Consider the following 18,656-nt stretch of genomic DNA (forward strand, 5'->3'; position numbering starts at 1 on the left):
GGGGGGGGGGGGGGAGGGAATGTAAATCAGATGAGAGATTGCTGCTGAAAGCTGAGTTGAAATTCTGTTCCATTTCACAATCACCATTCATGAAATATGCGCGATGAATATCCATTTACACTGCTGAATAAATCTGCCTGAGGGAGGAGACACTTCCCAGTGAAGGCAAGTAATATTTGTAATAATTAATGTCCCATCAAGAGATTGCAAAGAAACTGATGGAGGGGGATAAACTGCTTTTTATTCACATTTGTGGATAAGGACAGAGTAACGCAAAAGAGACACTTAAGTGAATTTACTAAAAAGGTATTGGATATTAAAAAAGAACAAAAGAACGGAGGCTGACTCCGTACCACAGATCACTGCCACGTAACTTGCAGGGTCAGCTCACAGGATTTCACACCAGGGGCAAACTATGGGCATGAATTGAAAAGCAAGCATCTAGTCTCAGTGTCTTGTAAGATGGTGGGAAATTAATTCTTATTCCGATTTTGGCTTCTTTAACCAGTTGATGAGTTAGGCTGGCCCCTGAGCTGTCCCACAGTGCCACAGACCTTCCCTCTCTGGGGTGCTGCCCCACCGATGCCCACCCTGCCTCGGCAGCTCCTTGCAGGGCAGAGGAGGTGGAGGACACCGTGAAGACCACAGGAGCAAAGCAAAAACAGCCGAGGGCCTTTTCTGACCTTTTACCCTTTACTTGATTGCTTATTTCTTTAAAGCGAATTTACTTATGTTATTTTTTTTTTAATTTCGTTTTTTCTCCTGCTATCCCCATGAGGCATTCTTTCCTATGAGTCATGCACACCATAAAGAAATTACTGTTTGGCTCAAAGTTATGCTCCCATGCCTGGAATCAACATTTTTTCAGTGAGAGATAGGAAATGAGCTGAATTTGTGGGTGATTCATTATTTACTATTTTGTCCTGAGACATGTTTTAGCCACTAGCTTTAGAAAAAAAGAAAATCGTACAATACAATGCCTACAGCACATAACCAAAGCTACATGTGACTCGAGACATTGAACATGTTCTTCAGTGGTTTCTTTGCATTGTCTAAAGTAATAATCCTTTATATCTTTTGATGTTGATTTTTTATTTTTATCAGGATTATTAAATTTTATTCCAGAATGATACCTTAGTTATTTAAAATTCCCTTCAAGTGTATATTTTCTCATATGGCTCAGAAACATGGTATTGTTTACGCATTTACACTGGTTTATGTGTGCATGAAACAACTCCATGAGGCACCTTTTTAAACTTCTGTATCACTTGGATGTAAAAATCATAGATATATATAAAAAGAACAGGTATGGGCACTACAGCCCATCTAAACTCAGAACCCCAAATTTGGAATAAACAGAATTCCGGGTTATAAAAGAACAAATCAGACCAGAACCTGGCAACCAAAATCCGATGCGCTAGCCAGAGGCAGAGCCCTTAAAGCCACTTCCACTGGGGACAGCAAAAAAGGTTAGAATTGGAGGAACACGCAGAGGCCTTCTCATTAGAAGGATTTTTAGGGTATTTTAACATTAACTCCAGTCGAATTATAACCGTTTCCAGTTGCCAGACAATTCCAGCAGTGCTATTTGCCTGAGCTCCAGCCCAACAGGCAGACCCCAAAGGCAGCCCAGGCCAAGCCAACAAAATCCTCCTGGAAATCAAGGTGGTGGAACCTAACAACGGCTGCCTGTGGTGGGGATACGTCCAATGGACCTGGAAAGGTTGGTCCCGGGATCAAAGACACCCACAGACTGCCCAGAGACAGGATTTCTTGAACCATTCAGCTGCTGAAGGTTTGCTAAGCACAAAGGTTTGCCCATTTTTCTTCAACGTTGTCAGGTAGAGTATTGAGACACATTCTTTCCCCCTACAGGCTTGCCTTTCAGTATGTCAAACCATGTGTGGCTTCGAGGGGTTGAGCCTCCTCCATCTCTATCACAAGCAGCGCTGATGTGCTTCTCTGAACATGTGGGGGTCTTGACTCATGCTGATGGGTCACAGCTCGGCGTGGCTCAGGACCCCACTGTGGATCCGTAAACCAACAGCAACTGTGTAAAAGCCGTGAATCAGCTCTTCGCTTAAGAGTGAAAATGAAATCTGGACAAAGGAGTGAAAATAAAATCCGGACCAAGTTCTGAAAGCCTTGCTTGAACCCTTTGCAAGTCACTTTCTAAAATTAGATTTAGACATTTAGGTCATTGTAAAGCAGATGCTGCCACCAAATTTGTTTGGATGTAACTTACTGTGGCACTTTTGCCAGTAGAAACAAATTAGAAAATGCTGGCTAGCTCATCAAATCCTACTGATTTATTAATTTCAAACTAAAGCAGTTGCAGAAAGTTCTTAAGTAGTGCATCTCCATCCTTGGCAGATATTTATGAAAAAGGCAATGGTTTTAATTTTTACTGCAGGAAATTGAACACATCTGGGATCAAGAAGTCTCTTTTACAGCGGCCATTACTTCAGGTGGGAGGGGAGGCAGAGGAAGAAGAGATGAGGAAAGTAATTTCCCAGAAAAGGCCACAATATATATATATTAAAAAAAAAACCCAAAAACTAAAATATTGTTCAGAACATTTCCTCTCAGTTGAAGTGAACATACATTTTGTTCTCCCTGAACAGCTTCTGGATTTGAAGATGGGTTTTTACAGTGCAGCTGGCATTTCTGATTCAACTTACACTCTTGCAACCATGTAGTGATAAGATTGCGTGGCAATGAGACTGCAAGCAGATGGAGGGAAGTAGAAGCTCTCGCTGACCTCTTCTCCCATAAAAGCCACCCGATATACATAGTGTTGCCAACTTGCAATTTTTTTTCACAAGTTTAGTTGGGAGAGAGAATGGGTTCAAAAGCCCCACACCCTGGAAGCAGCTAAAGCAGCACGCACCACCTTAAAACCTCTCAAATCGCAGAAAGCCGGAGCCCCTAAACTATAATTACAAACAACAATGTTTCAAGCCATCCCACCGTTTTTGGAGTCTGATTAATGAGTCTGAGTGGCGGCGTGTACAACCAGCACACAAACAGCATCTAACATTTTCCTATTTCTGCTTGGCTGCGGCTACTTTAAACAATTACTTCAGAAGGGTTTGACGTCCAACTGGGCATATGCTGTGCTGCTTGTGGCGAGGAGACCAGGGCCCTGCTGACCATCACTGGACACGTCAGGGATGATCTCTTAATTACCGGGCACACTGAGGCTGTTCTAGCTGCAGAGGTGTCCTGAGGCTTCCCTCCTCCTCTTCATCGGGAGTAGAGGTGAGGGGATCTCTGCTCCCCATTCAAAGGGACTGCCCTCAGCTCAATCTGCTCGAGCTGTCAGGGCTCTTTCGCTAATTAAAAGCACGCCCATTTTTTCATCTTGAATAGTGAATTTGGGAAGAAGCTGCAGATCTTACAAGCCCGACCTACTCAAACCCAACATAGGACTGCAGTGACTGAAGCTCTCCCAAGCTCCTGCACAGGAAACGAGATCTCAGTGGCGTTTCTGCCTCATTTCTTAAGGAGCCTGGCCCCATTCCTCTTCCTTTTCAGAACATGAACAATGAGTAGAACAGTATATATATTGCTACTGTGAGCTGGGGTTTTGTTTATTGTTAATGCAGTGAAAAATACAGACTTTTCACACAGTTTTCTTCGTAAAACCAACAGTTGGCGACAAGCAAATGCTCCGCAAGCACAGGATGCACATTTCAGGGAAGAAATCTACTGGACTGGCATAGTCAGGTCCACAAAAACAATGAAATGACATGATTAAAACTTCCTATGCAATCTTAATCCAGGGCCCTCTGGCATAAGCATTATAATAAAGCCTTATAATAAATAATTGAAGAACCATTTTTATCGTCACGTCTCTGTTGCAGAGTGGAAAAGCATTCAAAAATGAGGTGTCGGCATGGTCTGTCCTCTTGTTGCCTCATGCATCTTGCCATACGGTGTTTAAAAACTTTCTTGAAATCATGATATTTAATGTCGCCATCAGGTTTATGATGTTTCTCATCCCAGTCTTGCCCAGTGAACATTGCAGATGCCTATTAATAATGTACTTTCATATCGATTTGATGTGTGAACATTCAACTGCTCTGAATTACCCCCTCGGGGAACAAGGACAGAGGGAAATGAACATCAGATGTGTCCACCTTCTCTGCTCAGCTGCTGCCTGGGACTTGGGGTTCTTTTGGAGGGTTTAGAGATATTCAGCATTCCATTTATTTCACGTGAAACTTTAGCTGACCCCAGTTACAAGAAGTTATTGACATCTCTGGAGCTGTCAATCAGAGGGGTCCAGAAAGTAGATTATCAGTAACCCGTGACTATGTGGGGAATTGATTAAGGTACCAGGTGTTGGAAGCAACCCAACCTCTTTTCCTAAACAAGCCTGATCTCATGCCCAGAACAGGTCCATCCTCTGCAGGGGAACAGGCAGGTGTCACATTGTAAAAAGAGAAAGTGGTGTCATGGAACTGCTGCTCACTGGGATGATTTATGTGAGGCTGATCTAAGGTTGCTCAAGTGCCTTGTGGGGTAGTCTTAACTTATTTTCATGTTTTAATGTGCCTTTGTGTATGACTTCCCTTATGTCTAGTTGTGATAAGCACAGGAGGAGAGGAGATGCTCTCCAGAGGGACTGGATCAGCTTTAGCACATGTGTCATCACCCCTGTCAGAGGGACGGGAGTGCACGTTCTGGGTTGAGAAGAGTAAGTATGGAAAAAGACTTGTCAAAAGTACAGCTGTTATGTAGGATCTCATGCTGAGGAGACAGAACAGATTTGCATTTGGAGATGAGACCTGGAGTGAAATTTAACAGCATGGTTTGGAGGGGCTGGTTCAGAACAAAAGAGAAAGAGGCTCTGAGGCTTCACTGCATTTTAAAAGTCATAGTAAAGTACCCATTTGCTGGATACTTGTCTGAGTGTCCACCACGACTCACTGATGAGCTAGCCCACGTAATGTAATTAATTTAAGCCTTGGAATCCACATCTGCTCAGGAGACTGAATTTCAGAGCATTTCAGTGCATTTCTTGTTTTACTTAGGCTGAGATTGTGCAGCACGGCGGCATCTTTCAGGTGTGGCGCATTAGTTGTGTGAGACCTGAGGTGGGATTCAATAAAAACCAGCCAAGCCAGAGACACCTCAAAGAGAAAAGGTGCTATGAAGCAGTAACGCTTATTTACCCTGGAAAGGAGCAATTCAAACAACATGTTTTCTTCCAGAGTTAAGATGAACTTGCTGTTTAACCCCTTTATTACCAAAGGCTGCTGAATTCCCAGGCAATAGCATGGCTGAAACAAATCACCATTTCCTCTTCAGAAAATGGATTTTTTTTTTTTTTTTTTTTTTTTTTTTTTTTTTTTTTCTGCTGGGAAAAACAACTTCTGAGTTCCTTTACCACTTTCTGAGCTGAGCTACAACGGGACCCAGCCAACCATGACCTTTCACAACCTGAGGGAAGAGATAGGATGGAGTTACAGCTCGTTTCTCTTCTGCAATGATCCCTTTGCAAAATAGTACCTATGTTTCCAGGACCCACGAATGCACAGCTACTCGGAGGAGCAAATGACTGATCTTTCATTTCCTTCAGAAGCTGCAGCAGTGGCAGTGTTCAGCTGGCCCACAAATACGTATCTCTATGTATTCTTCGCAATCAGAGCATTTACATCGCTTCACAGTGCATCAGCAGAAGGCAGCATATGGAAAATTCTGATTGAAAACATATGGGAAGTTGCATCAGAATTAGAGACTTTTTTTCTCTTGCCTTCGGCGGATGTTGATTTGCTCCACTCACAACTATTTGGGGAACTAGCAAGGAAAATACATTTCCTTTTTTGCTGGGTGCCATCTAAGCCCCCTGGATCGATAACTTCAGTGTTACCGTGATCTCTATCACATTCTGCCATCTGAGAGACTTCTTTATCTTGAATCGTGTGTTTCCTATTAATAATTACTCAACAAAAGTTTAGTTATGTATTATTCATAGCTTTTTTTTTTTTTTGAAGTTGTTGACACCACCTGCAGTTAACTCTGAAAACCAGTCCTGAATCACTTTCACAGATCTCCGCCAGATTTAGGTGTCACCGGAAGAAAAATATAACTATTACAGTAAACCAATTTTTTTTACTTTTTTCCTTCCTCAAGCTAATTGTTTAAATTATTTTCCACTTCATTTCCTACTAGTAACCAGCTGCTACATCTTGCCCTGCGTGTAATTGTGTTTATTTGTTAATGGCAGAGATAGAAAGACAAGCTACTGCTGTAAGAGTGGAAATAATCTTAAATCATCTTCAGTCCTGGCTTGTATCTGGCACCGTCTCATTCATCTCACAGAGGTTATATGACTCTGTAAATCAGACAGGGCCCTACATTCTCACACCAACAAAAAAAAAATAGAAGTGAATCAACTATGGACTTAGGAAAGAGTGTTAATGATTACAGAAGACTAAACTGCCAGCATTAAATGTAGTGCGGCTTTTTTTTTTTCATTTACATCTCAGGCTGCTACAATTCATTAGTATGAATAGCAAAATCTTAAATGTCTCAGTTAATGTAGAAAATTAAGGTCTGATTTAACAAAGGTGGTTTATGCAATTTAATTTTAAATTTTAATTTTTTTCTGACCACAAACGAGAAAAAAAAAAAGAAAAAAAAGACTGATCTGGCAAAAGTGGGATGCCCGGTATCACAGTGCACGTGCCTGTGCCGGATGCTGCTCCTCCCAGCATGACAGGAAAAGATGTCTGAAACCTGTGCCACTGGATTTATAAGCGCACAAAGCTTTTTATTTCATTTCAAGCATTTAAATTCTTGTTTGTAACAAAATAGGGACCTCGGATGCCAGGCTGGAAAGCCAAACAGCCGCTGGGCTGAGCCTGGGCAAGGGCTGTGGCAGGGGCACCCTGTGGGTCTTGGGAGGGGACGTGAAGCAGGAATGTAACCTGAAATTACCTTTTCTAGCCAGTCTGTCAATGCATTTGTCCTTCCCTTTCAATAATTTTACTTGCTCGGGCTCAAAGACAGTGTTTGTTCTAATATAAACTTCAAGCAGTACTGTAATAAAGGCATTATTTTTCACTTGTACAAGCTGCTGTCATTTTTTTTTTTTTTTTAAATTAATTTGCTTAAAAATGGTTTCTTTTCTTTCCTTCCTCTTCTTCCTCTGGTATCACTGGACTGAGGTGAGCGGCAGACACTACTTAGTCATAGTTTCAGTGACAGTCTGGTAACTCGGTATCTCCTTACACTGGAAAGACTTGCACCACAAAGACAATATCATTCTTAGTTAGGTATGGGAAGAAGCACTTTGTTATGGTCTCCAACTTCCTCAAATTCTTACATCCAGAAGAACTCCTTGCTCTCAATTTTAGAGAATTTCTAAATGTTACTCTTTTATGCTCCTTCCAGAAATTATACACCTTGAGCTGACAGCAGTACAAATAATTTCTGGCCTGAAAATTAAAGCTTTTAGAAAGACAGAAACAGACGGAATGAATAAAGTTTTAAAAACTTTCCGAATCGTTTGTCAGATCATTTTTTTTCTGTAGCAGGAGGCTGGCAGCAGTGACCTGTGCTGGGAAATGCTTCGTGCACCAGCGTGGCCTTGGTATTTGTAGGCTAATTTTTGTTTTGAGTATAACTCTTGACTCATGGAAAAATAATCTAAGTGTTTTGGGCTGGTCCCTGACTTGATCTTCCTTGAATTAATGACTGTCTGTTTCAAAATAAGCGTGGAGAAGCTTTTATGATAATGTTTTTATCCTCTTGCTCTCTCCCTCGCCTGCTCTTGGAGAGGCAGAAGGCGCTGGAAGTCAGTTCCCAGCAGCTGTTTGCTGTGTGGGTGGTTGGGCTTTTCCAGTGAGCAAAATTCAGCCATCAGCTCTACCAGACTCCTGCTGCCACTCTAGCACTGCCGTCCGCAAACATGAAGTGACATTTTCACGTTAAAAATTAATGCTAAGATGTGAAATTCAATCAGCCAGTTTTAACCAGAGTGCTACAACACTTTGCTTTAGGCATATGGCAAAACATCCCTCTGAAAGTCAGTACGTTGGGAGGCACATACACCAAACAAAATCTAAACAGCTAAATTTAGTCTGGATAGGAAATTAGCTAGAGGTTAAGTAAAGTTTTCTGCTACTTTGTTTTGTTTTTAGATTACCCAAGAGATGTTCCTTCCTGGAAAGGGAAATAGGACAGAGATACATAGCTGTTTTTCAATCCCTTCGTTTACATGGACTCATTTCAAGTACGTGTGTTTGTGATTTCAACCTTACCGGCTCCTATTTTCAGATGGAAAGATTTGAAGTGCCAGTACCAGGTCTGTGCGCAGCCCAGCTCCTGGCAGCACCTCTCCCCTAGGTAGGGGGGCACCTTCCTTCCAAACTCTTAACTTACTCTGCACACAGGTAGACAATGTAAAAGTTTATTTTTAAAAATTCCTTTGCACCTAGTTGTTAGATTTGGTCTTTATTGCAAAATTGCATTCCAGAACAGATGAAAAATTATGAGCTCTGCTATGTAATGTCTAAGCCAGAGGAGACAGAGCTCCTCAATCCAGCAACTCCAGCCAAAGTAAAATCTAACCCACAGACTTTCTGGATTCATATTTTATCATCTATCTTAACCTTTTTGCTTGGACATCATTTCGCTTAGAGAGACGCTTCTAAACTTAAATCCTGGAGCTAAGCAGCCACGACTGGCTGTGTGTCTGTTTGCATGCATCAAACCAGATCTGTAATTTCTGATTATTTTTTTTTTCTTCATTAAAGACATCAGTTTTCTTTGTATACATGTAAATTTTCCTACTTTTATTTTGCAATAATCAGGGTAGAATTAACTGTAGGAGAGCATACAGTTACAGGTTTATTTACTGATCCAGGATATAAATCCACTTGCTTAAGCAAACACAAACTGTTTAAACAATTGTTTAAGCAAACACGAAGGATGAGGTACACTGGAAAGGATTCTGAAAGTCCTCTGAAAGTTGGGGGCTTGGTGTTTTGTTTTGTTTTTTTGTTTGTTTGTTTGTTTAACAGGGCTATGCCATCACTTCTTAGAACTGTTGGAGAGGTGATGGGAGAGGAAGAGGACCCTCAGCACTTGTATAATGAGGGGTTTTTTGTTGGTACCTGCTCTGCTGGGGAGCCCTCGCAGGGAACTTCTACTCCTGCAGCCCAGGGGTAGAAAAAGAGTGTGCAGAGGAAAATAGCCCTGGCTGGGGTTCCCCCCGTCCCCCTTTGCTGGAAGCACAGCTGGGTGGGGATCTGCAGGGAAGAACTTCAGTGGCACTGAGTGCTTGGGAACTTCCAGAGCTGCGGCAAGCCAGGTTCAACGGCGCTGCAGTGGAATCTCCCTTCGAAGGCTGCTATTTACTTACTCCAAAGTTATTCTTTCAGAGGAAATGATAGGAATGTACAGTTTCAGAGCAGGAAATACCACTGTCTTAATAACACCGTGCATGAGAACATGGGCTGTTGGGGTGGCATCGAGCTGTTGAAGCACTCTTGCAAGGGACTGAGTTCTTCCCAGTGCCTCTGCTGGTGGGGCCCCAGCCAAGCGTCGCCGTGCACTGAGATGGAAGAATCACTTGCAGAACAGAAACAGAAAATGTTGGAGGTTATTCCTTGAAATTCATATTACTACTTTTTTGTATTGCATCCTTACAAAGTGCTTTGAAGTCCTGGACAGATTTAGGCAATAAAAAGGGTGTCAGAAACACCGTCTGAACTGCAAAGCTTTTATTTGCCTGTTACATGTATAAAATAGCTTTGGCGGTACCTCTTGGAATATAAGGTACTCTGCGAATGATGCTAAAAATTACAGGACAGAAAGAAACACATTTTTAGCTTAGTGGATAGACTACTATTATCCTTACATGCACTTCATAAATAATTTTTTGACTTTCTGGAGGTTTCTGAAGAGTGCATTATTCAAAACATCCAGCCATTCCTTCTGAGTGAGTTCACTGGCATCTTATGCACACTGTGTTTAATTATAAATATTTTTTCAAGTATCTGTGAGTTTTTTCCACTCTGTACAACACGTGCAAGTTGACCTCTCAAAATGGCAAGCAGGAAGATGGAACTGAGGGTCATCTTGGCCATGACACCTTTCCATTGCATTTCTTGCTGACCTCCCTCAGGACCCTCGTCACGACAGTCTGGTTTTGTCACAGCATTTCAACCTATGGCTCCTGATGAGGCAAGCTGAGGATGCTGCTTTTAAACAGAAAAGGGGGAAAAAATAAAAAAGGAACAAAGTGATTACTGAAATTAAATAGTGAATCAGAACTGCATTACGAACTTCTTTTGCATATTCTGGCTTAGCAAAATGTCTGTCCTACAGCTCCTGAGACTCCATCTCCTTGGATCTTCCACAGTCCCCTTTTCACTTGAAAATGCCATTACAAAATGGCACCATTTAGAATAATTTTCTTTGTAAGGTGCAGTCACTTCCCTTTCAGCTGGTGAATGGTGATCGCTCAAGAGACCACAAAGATTTTTGGGTGCGAGCTCTGAGATTCGGTGTGGTGTTTGAACAAGTACGTAAAGCAAAGAAACAGAAACAATATGGTACAACTTTCAAGATTTAGCGTGGGTTTTTTAGAAGGTGCCAATATGCCACATGTGTAATGCGCATATTTCTGGAAAATTATGAATCACATACTTTTTTTTCCTGTAAAAATTACAGCTGTTTTCTAGGATGTCAAATCTGTAACTCCTTCCAAATAGCAAAACAAATTAAGTAAGACTAACTAAATTGTCAGGGAGAATATTTTGGAGAATGGGAAGTAGAGTTTGCATCCCATTTTGCAGCGCATCTGTGATGGGGAAGGGAAGAGGGGCCGGCTCCACGCCAGCGCCCTGCAGCTAACACGGCCCCTGCATGGGACTGATGCACGGTAACAAGGATGGTTTCTCTTATCAGACACCAGCTCATTCTGATGATGACTGAAAGGGGATTCTACTAAGTATGTGGGCTTCTTTAATACACACTACAATTAATATATCTTCCTGTTGACTTTGCTCCTGTGTGCGTTGATTAGGGCTGCAGTAGACTGAATGCCTACAGCAAACCAGGTGAGAGCTTTTTCGGTCCGGCTCCAAGTTGGCAAGGACCTTCCAGCAAACACTCTCTGTCCCTCTGAGGATGAAGGAGCCAAACACCAACAGTCCCAAAGAGCATGTGTTGTACAGACGGGAACAAACTTGTATATACTTGAAAAAGCCTTCATGGCCTTTGCAGTGCTACAAAAACATGCTGCACGTTAGCTTCTTTGTGATATTTGCCCTTATTATTGAGATTATCTCGTACCAGTGTTTTTCTTCTTTCATCATCTTTTAGGAGCCAAAACACCACAGAGGAATAATTCCCATTTATGAACTCTTCTTTCAGGTAGGAGCAGTTAAACATGAAGCTTCATCATACAGCTTTTATGCTGGAGTAAGAATTCCCATAGCGAAAATGGTGTTTCTGCCTGTTTGTGAAATTGCCTTCATTTAAAGTAGTAATTTGATGTTGAGAAGAAAGGCAAACAATTACAGCAATCGCTCTCTGCGGTGCAAGTACGTTCATGCTTTTTCTGCCTTCTGACTGCAAAGACAATATTTACATATGCACACAAATCATATCACATATTGAACCAGTGCTAGAACTGCAAATATTAAAACTGCAATGATATTTTGTTGATATTTTAAAACACTTGATGATCAGGAAATGCCAAGGCACTGATCAAACAGCTGATCGTCAGGTGTTTTGCAGGGCCCATCTTCAGGAAGTCGCTTTCTGGACATCCGCAGACATGTAAGTGTCAGGAAATTGATTTCAGTGTTCTCTTTCTAATGAAGCCCTGTATCACCCAACAGGCCATGACAGAAGAGATCCGTCCTGGTGCTCAGTGTATTTTCTAATTCTCTTCTTTCTGAGGAGCAGCTCTGGGAATGTTGAGCCACACAGTAAAAAGTCCCTCTGCCTTTGGTAGCAAGTTACATGTTGAGATGCCGATGGAGAAGATTATCATAGTACACATGTTGTTGCCATTTAATTATTCCCTTTCCTGTAAAGAGCCTGGCTTTAATTAAATGGCAAAACAAAGTGAGAACTTTTCTCCAAGCCATTTTAAAGTGCTCACTTCCTCCTCTGTGTTCTGTGGTTTATTAGATTTGAATGAGTAATGGGGTGGTTTCATTTGTTTAGTAAAATTAAAGTGGTCAGTAACAATTTCCTGTCTGAACAAACTGTGGGCCGATTAATAATATTGGTGATGGTGGGGAATAGTTGGTTGTTTGTTTTTTTTTTTTCTTTTCTGCAGCACACAGGTTATGCTGCCATCCTGCTGCTGCTCGGGGGTTTCCAGAACTTCTGGAACTTACCAAGCTCAGTCTCAACCTTCACGGAGACAAACGTTGTGCTCACAGGGCTGGGCTCACACAGGAGCAATTCAACAAACGTCTTCAGAACTAAACACCAAAGCAGCGTGGAGGAGATACATTTTGAACCAAAACTGATCTTCCTTCTTGCCCAAACATTTAATAATTTACATTTGCAGGGCCAAGTCTGGGTGTGGTACAAACACTGGGAACACTGGCAAGGTGTCCAAGTCTGGAACGTGCATCTCTCACTCAGGACGGCACAAAGTGTTTGCCTGGTCCTCTCCAATGTGTTTCCCAGCGTTGCTGACAGGGATGGCCATCCCTGACAGAGAATCTCTTTACTTTGGACAGAAACACGTTCTTCTTTAACCTGCATGTAGCAATTTTGCAGACTCCATGATCCCGGGTAAAAGCTCTACAGCATCCCATTAACTTGAACTAACAGCAAAAATGGTAGGAGAAATCAAACACATTGTGCAAATCTTGGCATGGGACGTGGTATTTTCACTCCTGCTGAAAACACCTTGGAGAACTTTATCTCTGTTTATACCTCAAAAAAGCCACACATAACCATGGGCTACAGTCTCCCAACCGAAATTGCAATTACCAGTTGACACAAAAAACATATAGCAGTTGCTTTTCCCATACACATTACAGATTTTTGCCTGAATTTTATTCAGTGCCCCTTTAGAGAGTCAGACACACCGATGGGTACTGATCAGCTCAACCAAAATCCGGAGTGACATGATCCTCTTGCAAAAGGTATTTGGAAAAGATAAACTCTACCACAGTTATTCTTGCTATGTCTAAACACCGACGTGGGATTTGTGGCCAGTAAATGCTTACTGCACATAAAAGAGCTTGGACATATATAACATATAAAAAATAAAAAAAAAATAATAGGCATAGTTCATGAATTTTAAAATGTGGTGGCAGATGCGGAGTACCAGAGAAACAACAGGTTTGTTGCAACACCTATTGAGTCCATGACAAAAATGCTGTCCCCAATTATTGCTGTTCAGCTGACGACAAATATAATGCCTTTGCCATTAGTAGGCAAGTACAAGGGCCTGTCAGCACGTAAGACTTCAGAATCCTACACTGACACCCAGCAGTTTGTTTAAAGAGCTGATTCAACAGACTGCTGACATGTTTTTTCGCTAGACTTACTGCTTCAGCTTTTGCCCATTGATCCTCACTTGTACATATGACCATTAACTAACTTGGCTTTTTCTAGAAGCTGCAGAGTGTTTCAAGGGTCATGGTTGATAAGCATAGATGAATAAATAAAGAACTTTGTACATCAATGCTAGTGCTTTCTACAAGGGATGCCCAAGCATGTGCAGTCTCCACAAGAATCATTCTACCCGAGATTCAGTTCTGGAGTGTTAGAGTTCCCTTAATTTTTACTGACATTGGTGTCAAAGGGAGACGCTCAGCACTTCAAAGAAAATGTTGGTGGCACATGGACTCAGGCTCTCATGGAAAATGCTAATTGGTTATTTCAGGAAAGTAACTCACCGAAGCGAGGTTTTCAGCTTAGAAAAAACGTAAAATCCCTTCTGTGAAAGGAAAAGCACATGCTAAGTAGATATAAGCTAAAACAACTTTAAAAAGAAGCATACTTCTTTCCTTAATCATACTTCCTAACGCAGATAACACCAAGCCTTTGCACAGAAAGGAAGTCAGAGAAATGACGCTGTTCCACATGAACAAGCAGGTTGCGTGGGCGTAACCGAAATCTGAAATTACACTAATAAATAATGTGTCTCCTCTGACAACCCGAAGTGTTCTGCAAATGTTTTTTCAGTTGAGCAACAGAGATGGGCAAATATTTTATAGTTTTAGAGCTGGAGGTTCAGAGAAATGTAACGATCTAAGTGTCTTGCTTGAGGTGAGACACAGGGCTAACGAAGAGCAGGAACGATACGCCTGTGTTATGACTTGTAGACGTGTGGTTTAACCACCAGACAAGAAAGGGCTTATTAAAATTAACAGTATTAGGAAAGATTATGCTCCCCAGCAAAATACCAAGTTCCTGTGAAGACCTGTGAATCACTTGCGTAGCTTTTGCAAGAAGTTATTTAAGAGACATTGTCTGTGGTTCCTCTGTGTGCATCTATGTCAGGACTTTTGAATAGTTACTCAGAACTCAGATGTGTTTCTTTTCACCTTGTCTGCAAAACTCAGATTTCAGGTATAGATTACACCCCGTCTGCTTCACAGCAGGAAAACAAAGTGCCTAGAGCTACCCCTTCCACATTTAAAAAGAAACTGACTTTTTGCTAAAAGCTCAAAGCGATGAGATTGCAGTTATTTTACCAAACCAAATGCTTAGCCAGAAGTCATCTGAGAATTTCAAGTTACTAATAAATTAGATCAGTTCCTCCAATATGGATCCTGGTTTGGTTTGGGTGTGGGTGGTGAAGCATGGCTACCATCCGTTCCAAGCCACGTGACCCACGCTTCTCTTCTTCCACCTCCTTGAATCAGCCAGTCCTAGTGTCTCCTCTCCTGAAGAACTGATTTTAGCACCTGATGGGGTTGGTGAAGTGGAAGCGATCAGTTTAACCCACTAATCATGTTTGTCACGGAGTAAAAATTGTCACGGAGCAACTGCAGCGTCTCCTTGTGTCGTGCTCATTTGAAGGGTAAATTTGATCAACAGCCCGTTTCCGTTACCTGTAGGTTCTTGCTGAAAATTGGCAATTTCCTCTGTATTAAGGCATGGGCTCAGATGACAAAACCTGGCCCTGGATTATAGGAAGAGAAAGTTTGGGGGTGTTTACATCTCAGCTTTCCTACAGTTCCACACAGGTTTTCTAATTTCTTTTTGATTGAATATTTTCCAAGTGGGCTTTAACTTTACAAAAACCACCGAGTCCAATCTATATCACTTGGTGCAACTGTTTCTGTAAATCTTCATGAGTTTGCATGCTACTCTGTGCTCTTTCTGACCCTCCAGCCTATGTCCCTTCCTCCTACCCCACTCCTACACATTGAATTTTAACACATGACTCCTGGCAGCCTCTGGTCCCTGCAGGTCTGACTTCTGCAGCCACCCATGCAGCCCTGCTGCCTCCAGAGGGGACAAAATACAGCTTGTTTCAGACAAGGGATCTTCACAGAATCACAGACTGGTTTGGGTTGGAAGTGACCTTCAAGACCATCCAGTCCCATCCCCCTGCCATAGGCAGGGCCACCTTCCACCAGCCCAGGTTGCCCAAAGCCCCGTCCAACCTGGCCTTGAACCCTGCCAGGGAGGGGGCAGCCACAGCTTCTCTGGGCAACCTGTGCCAGGGCCTCACCCCCCTCACAGGGAAGAATTTCTTCCTTACATCTCATCTAAATCTCCCCTCTTTCAGTTTAAACCCGTGACCCCTTGTCCTATCCCCACACCCCTGATCCAGAGTCCCTCCCCCCTTTCCCGCAGCCCCTTTCAGCCCTGGGAGGCCGCTCTAAGGTCTCCCCGCAGCCTTCTTTTCTCCAGCTGAACCCCCCAACTCTCTCAGCCTGCCCTCACAGGGGGGGCTCCAGCCCCTCCTGTGTCTTCACGTCCTCCTCTAGACTCGCTCCATCTTGTTTAATGCCATGAGATCCACATCTTGGGTATAAATTGTTCTTTCCAGGATGACTCTATTCCAAAATTTCTCTGTTGCAGCTGAAATATTGTGCAACACTGATATACAGAAGGGCAGGCTCAGGCCAGAACTGATGCAGCAGTGCCATCCTGTACTTGGGTTATGATTAATTCTGCCTTTCAGCGCATGAAACTCAGCTATCAATCTCTTTCCCCTCTTCTTCTACTTTAATAACAGCAGAGACACTACCTGAGATATATTATGGTGCCATAAAGGATGCTGATTATTTATTTAGAATAAATGAAATGTGGCTTAATGAAGCATGTGTTGGGCTCCATGCCAGTGAACAGGTCCTGGTGTTCTGGGCTTCAGTGCAGATGCTCTGTAACCAGGGTTTTCAAATGAAAATCAGTGTCAACTCATGAGCGCTTTAAAATCTCATCTTGGCTCCACCCCAGCCCCGCTGCTATTTGAATTGCAGCCCTTTGCCTGACTCTCCCATCACTTGAGATGGGACAAAGATCCGCTCCAGCTCTAGATGAGCTCTTTACTCCTCCTGGACTCCAGACATAGGGCTCTCAAAATTACATTTCCAGACACACAAAGCCTTGCCCGTGGGAGCCGGAGCTCCCTTCTGAGCAAGCATTTCCCACACACAGGGAGGGGGCACCCGTGGGGGCACTGATGGATACGTCAAAATCATGTTTGACCTTGCCTAAAATCCGGGCAGTGCAGGTTCCCGGGGCAGGTTTTGCTCAGCACTGGGCATACGTCCTGTGAACGTGGATTGGGATGTCCTAAGGGATTTAAGCCTAAACTTCAGTTTCCTGTGTCTCTCCAAGTTCTCACTGTGCTCTCCAGCCATGTCACCACCAAGGGGATGGTGCAATGGTCAGAGATGAAGAGAGGCATGTATCAAAACGGAGCCATGCCACTGGGGAATAAAGTCACGTAGCTATGGGAAAAACATGTGTCTGTGAAGAATTCCCTTGACTTTAGCACACATTTCTGCTCGTTATAAGCTGTCTTTTTATATAACTTGACCTAACAACATCTGCAAAATTCTTGCCTTTTTGAAACAGCTATGAATAGGTCACTGTTTATTTCTGATTACGCCAGATTCATTTATCATTCTGGGCAGGCTTTAATTCCTTTAAATACATTTACTCTCAAGATTCTTAGTATTTTAAATACATTTTTCATAGTAATGTTTTAGTAATGGTAATTTCAAAGTTTCCTGAGGTCAGGAAAACAGTTGCCCATTTCTACAGAATAAAGTTTAATTTTTGCTGGCTAAAAAAATGGCGGTGTGCTTGCACTAAATCACACAATTTTGAAAGGAAGTTTAAGGCAATAATTTTTGTAAAAGCTTTAGCAGTTAAGAGTTGGCTGAGTATTTAAGAGTAAACTGTTCCTAGAGCTAGTTCAATAAAACTCCTGTTCAATTAGTTGTACAATTGCAACACTGACATACTGTAGGAAATGTAAAACATTTAGGGATAGCCGTTAGTAGATAAATTGTATAGGTATTAAGCTCCTAAGCTCACACACATAATTTTTCAAGTATTCTTACACAGAATCCAATTTTAAAGGAGAATTAAAGCTACAATTCATTTTGTCAAAATTCAGAACCTGCTGGCTAATTAAAATCAAATTTGCAAGAGCCTAAGCAGTCCCGAAGATAATGATATCCCTGCCCATAAGATAAAAATTATCAGGGGATAGGGAGGAGAGACGTGTATCAGGATGCTGGTGGAGAGGACACGTGGGTTTTGGCTGCAGTCCTGCCTGCTGGGCAGCTGCCCACAGCCTGAGCCCACCCCAGGGGACGGCCGGGACATGGGAAGGAGCTGGGAGCTTCACAGCGTGGGGATAAGGGTCAGAGACACATCCGCAAGGTTATTACTTGGCTGTGCAGAGAACAGCTTGTTTCTTCAGAAAATTTCTGCGCATGGCTTTGACCTTGTGGTTTCTCTGTACTTCCCAAATTAATTCTGTTTCCTGCAGTGGCACCAGGTAACCCCAAGGGATGCCCCAGGAGGTGAGCTGCAGGTTGACTCTGCTGCGGGATGCGCCCGGGGATGAGCCAGGAGCTGCTCCAAGGGCTCAAGGGACTTGTTACTACCCAGCCCCAGCCCCAGCTTGGGGCCATTTCACAGGTTTCTGGTCTAGCTGCTGTAAAGCCAAGTGACCACACTACTTCTCCAACTGGTGTTGAACTAATTTTAGCCTGGCGATGGAGGTGAAAAAAAGTTGTGTCTTCTCTGCACAGCTGCGCTCTGATCTCGTTATGATTTCATCTGTGTTTCTAGAAATCTAGACGTTTCCAGAAATATCTGACTATGTAATCTCTCCACAGCTCCTCAGCATCCCTACCAGTTCCTACCACTCAACCTGTTTGTTAAAATTAGCAAAAAATTCCGTAAAGGCTAAGATAGTTTTCATCTGTTGAAATTTCACCATTTTGGTGTTGTGTTAAGTGAGTTCAGCTACAGGGTGTTTTAATGAACTCAAACCAAACCAACCTTCCAAGAAAGGTTTGTGGGCAAGGGTGGGAAGTTGTAAGAAACATGAGGTAGCTGCTAGGAGAATGCAGACAGATGTCAGAGATATTTCTCTATTAGTAAACAAACAAACAGCCCGACACCCAAATTGGGCCAGTCTGGTGGAAAATATCAAAGTCATAACCTCCATCAAATGAAAG

The 18,656-nt window shown here is 42.6% G+C and overlaps 1 protein-coding gene across 1 annotated transcript in view; it reads left to right on the forward strand.

Moving 5' to 3' along the window:
• BTBD16 (BTB domain containing 16) overlaps positions 1 to 2,039 on the forward strand; it is an 8,032-nt gene extending 5,993 nt beyond the window's left edge. Inside the window, exon 4 of the mRNA XM_026851552.1 lies at positions 1,876 to 2,039. Within this exon, the coding sequence (XP_026707353.1) occupies positions 1,876 to 2,039 (164 nt within the window). The remainder of the gene's footprint in view (positions 1 to 1,875) is intronic.
• The last annotated feature ends 16,617 nt before the right edge of the window (positions 2,040 to 18,656 follow it).

Source organism: Athene cunicularia, assembly GCF_003259725.1.
Source record: "Athene cunicularia isolate RWA chromosome 6 unlocalized genomic scaffold, athCun1 chr6_part1, whole genome shotgun sequence".
Taxonomy (NCBI): domain Eukaryota; kingdom Metazoa; phylum Chordata; class Aves; order Strigiformes; family Strigidae; genus Athene; species Athene cunicularia.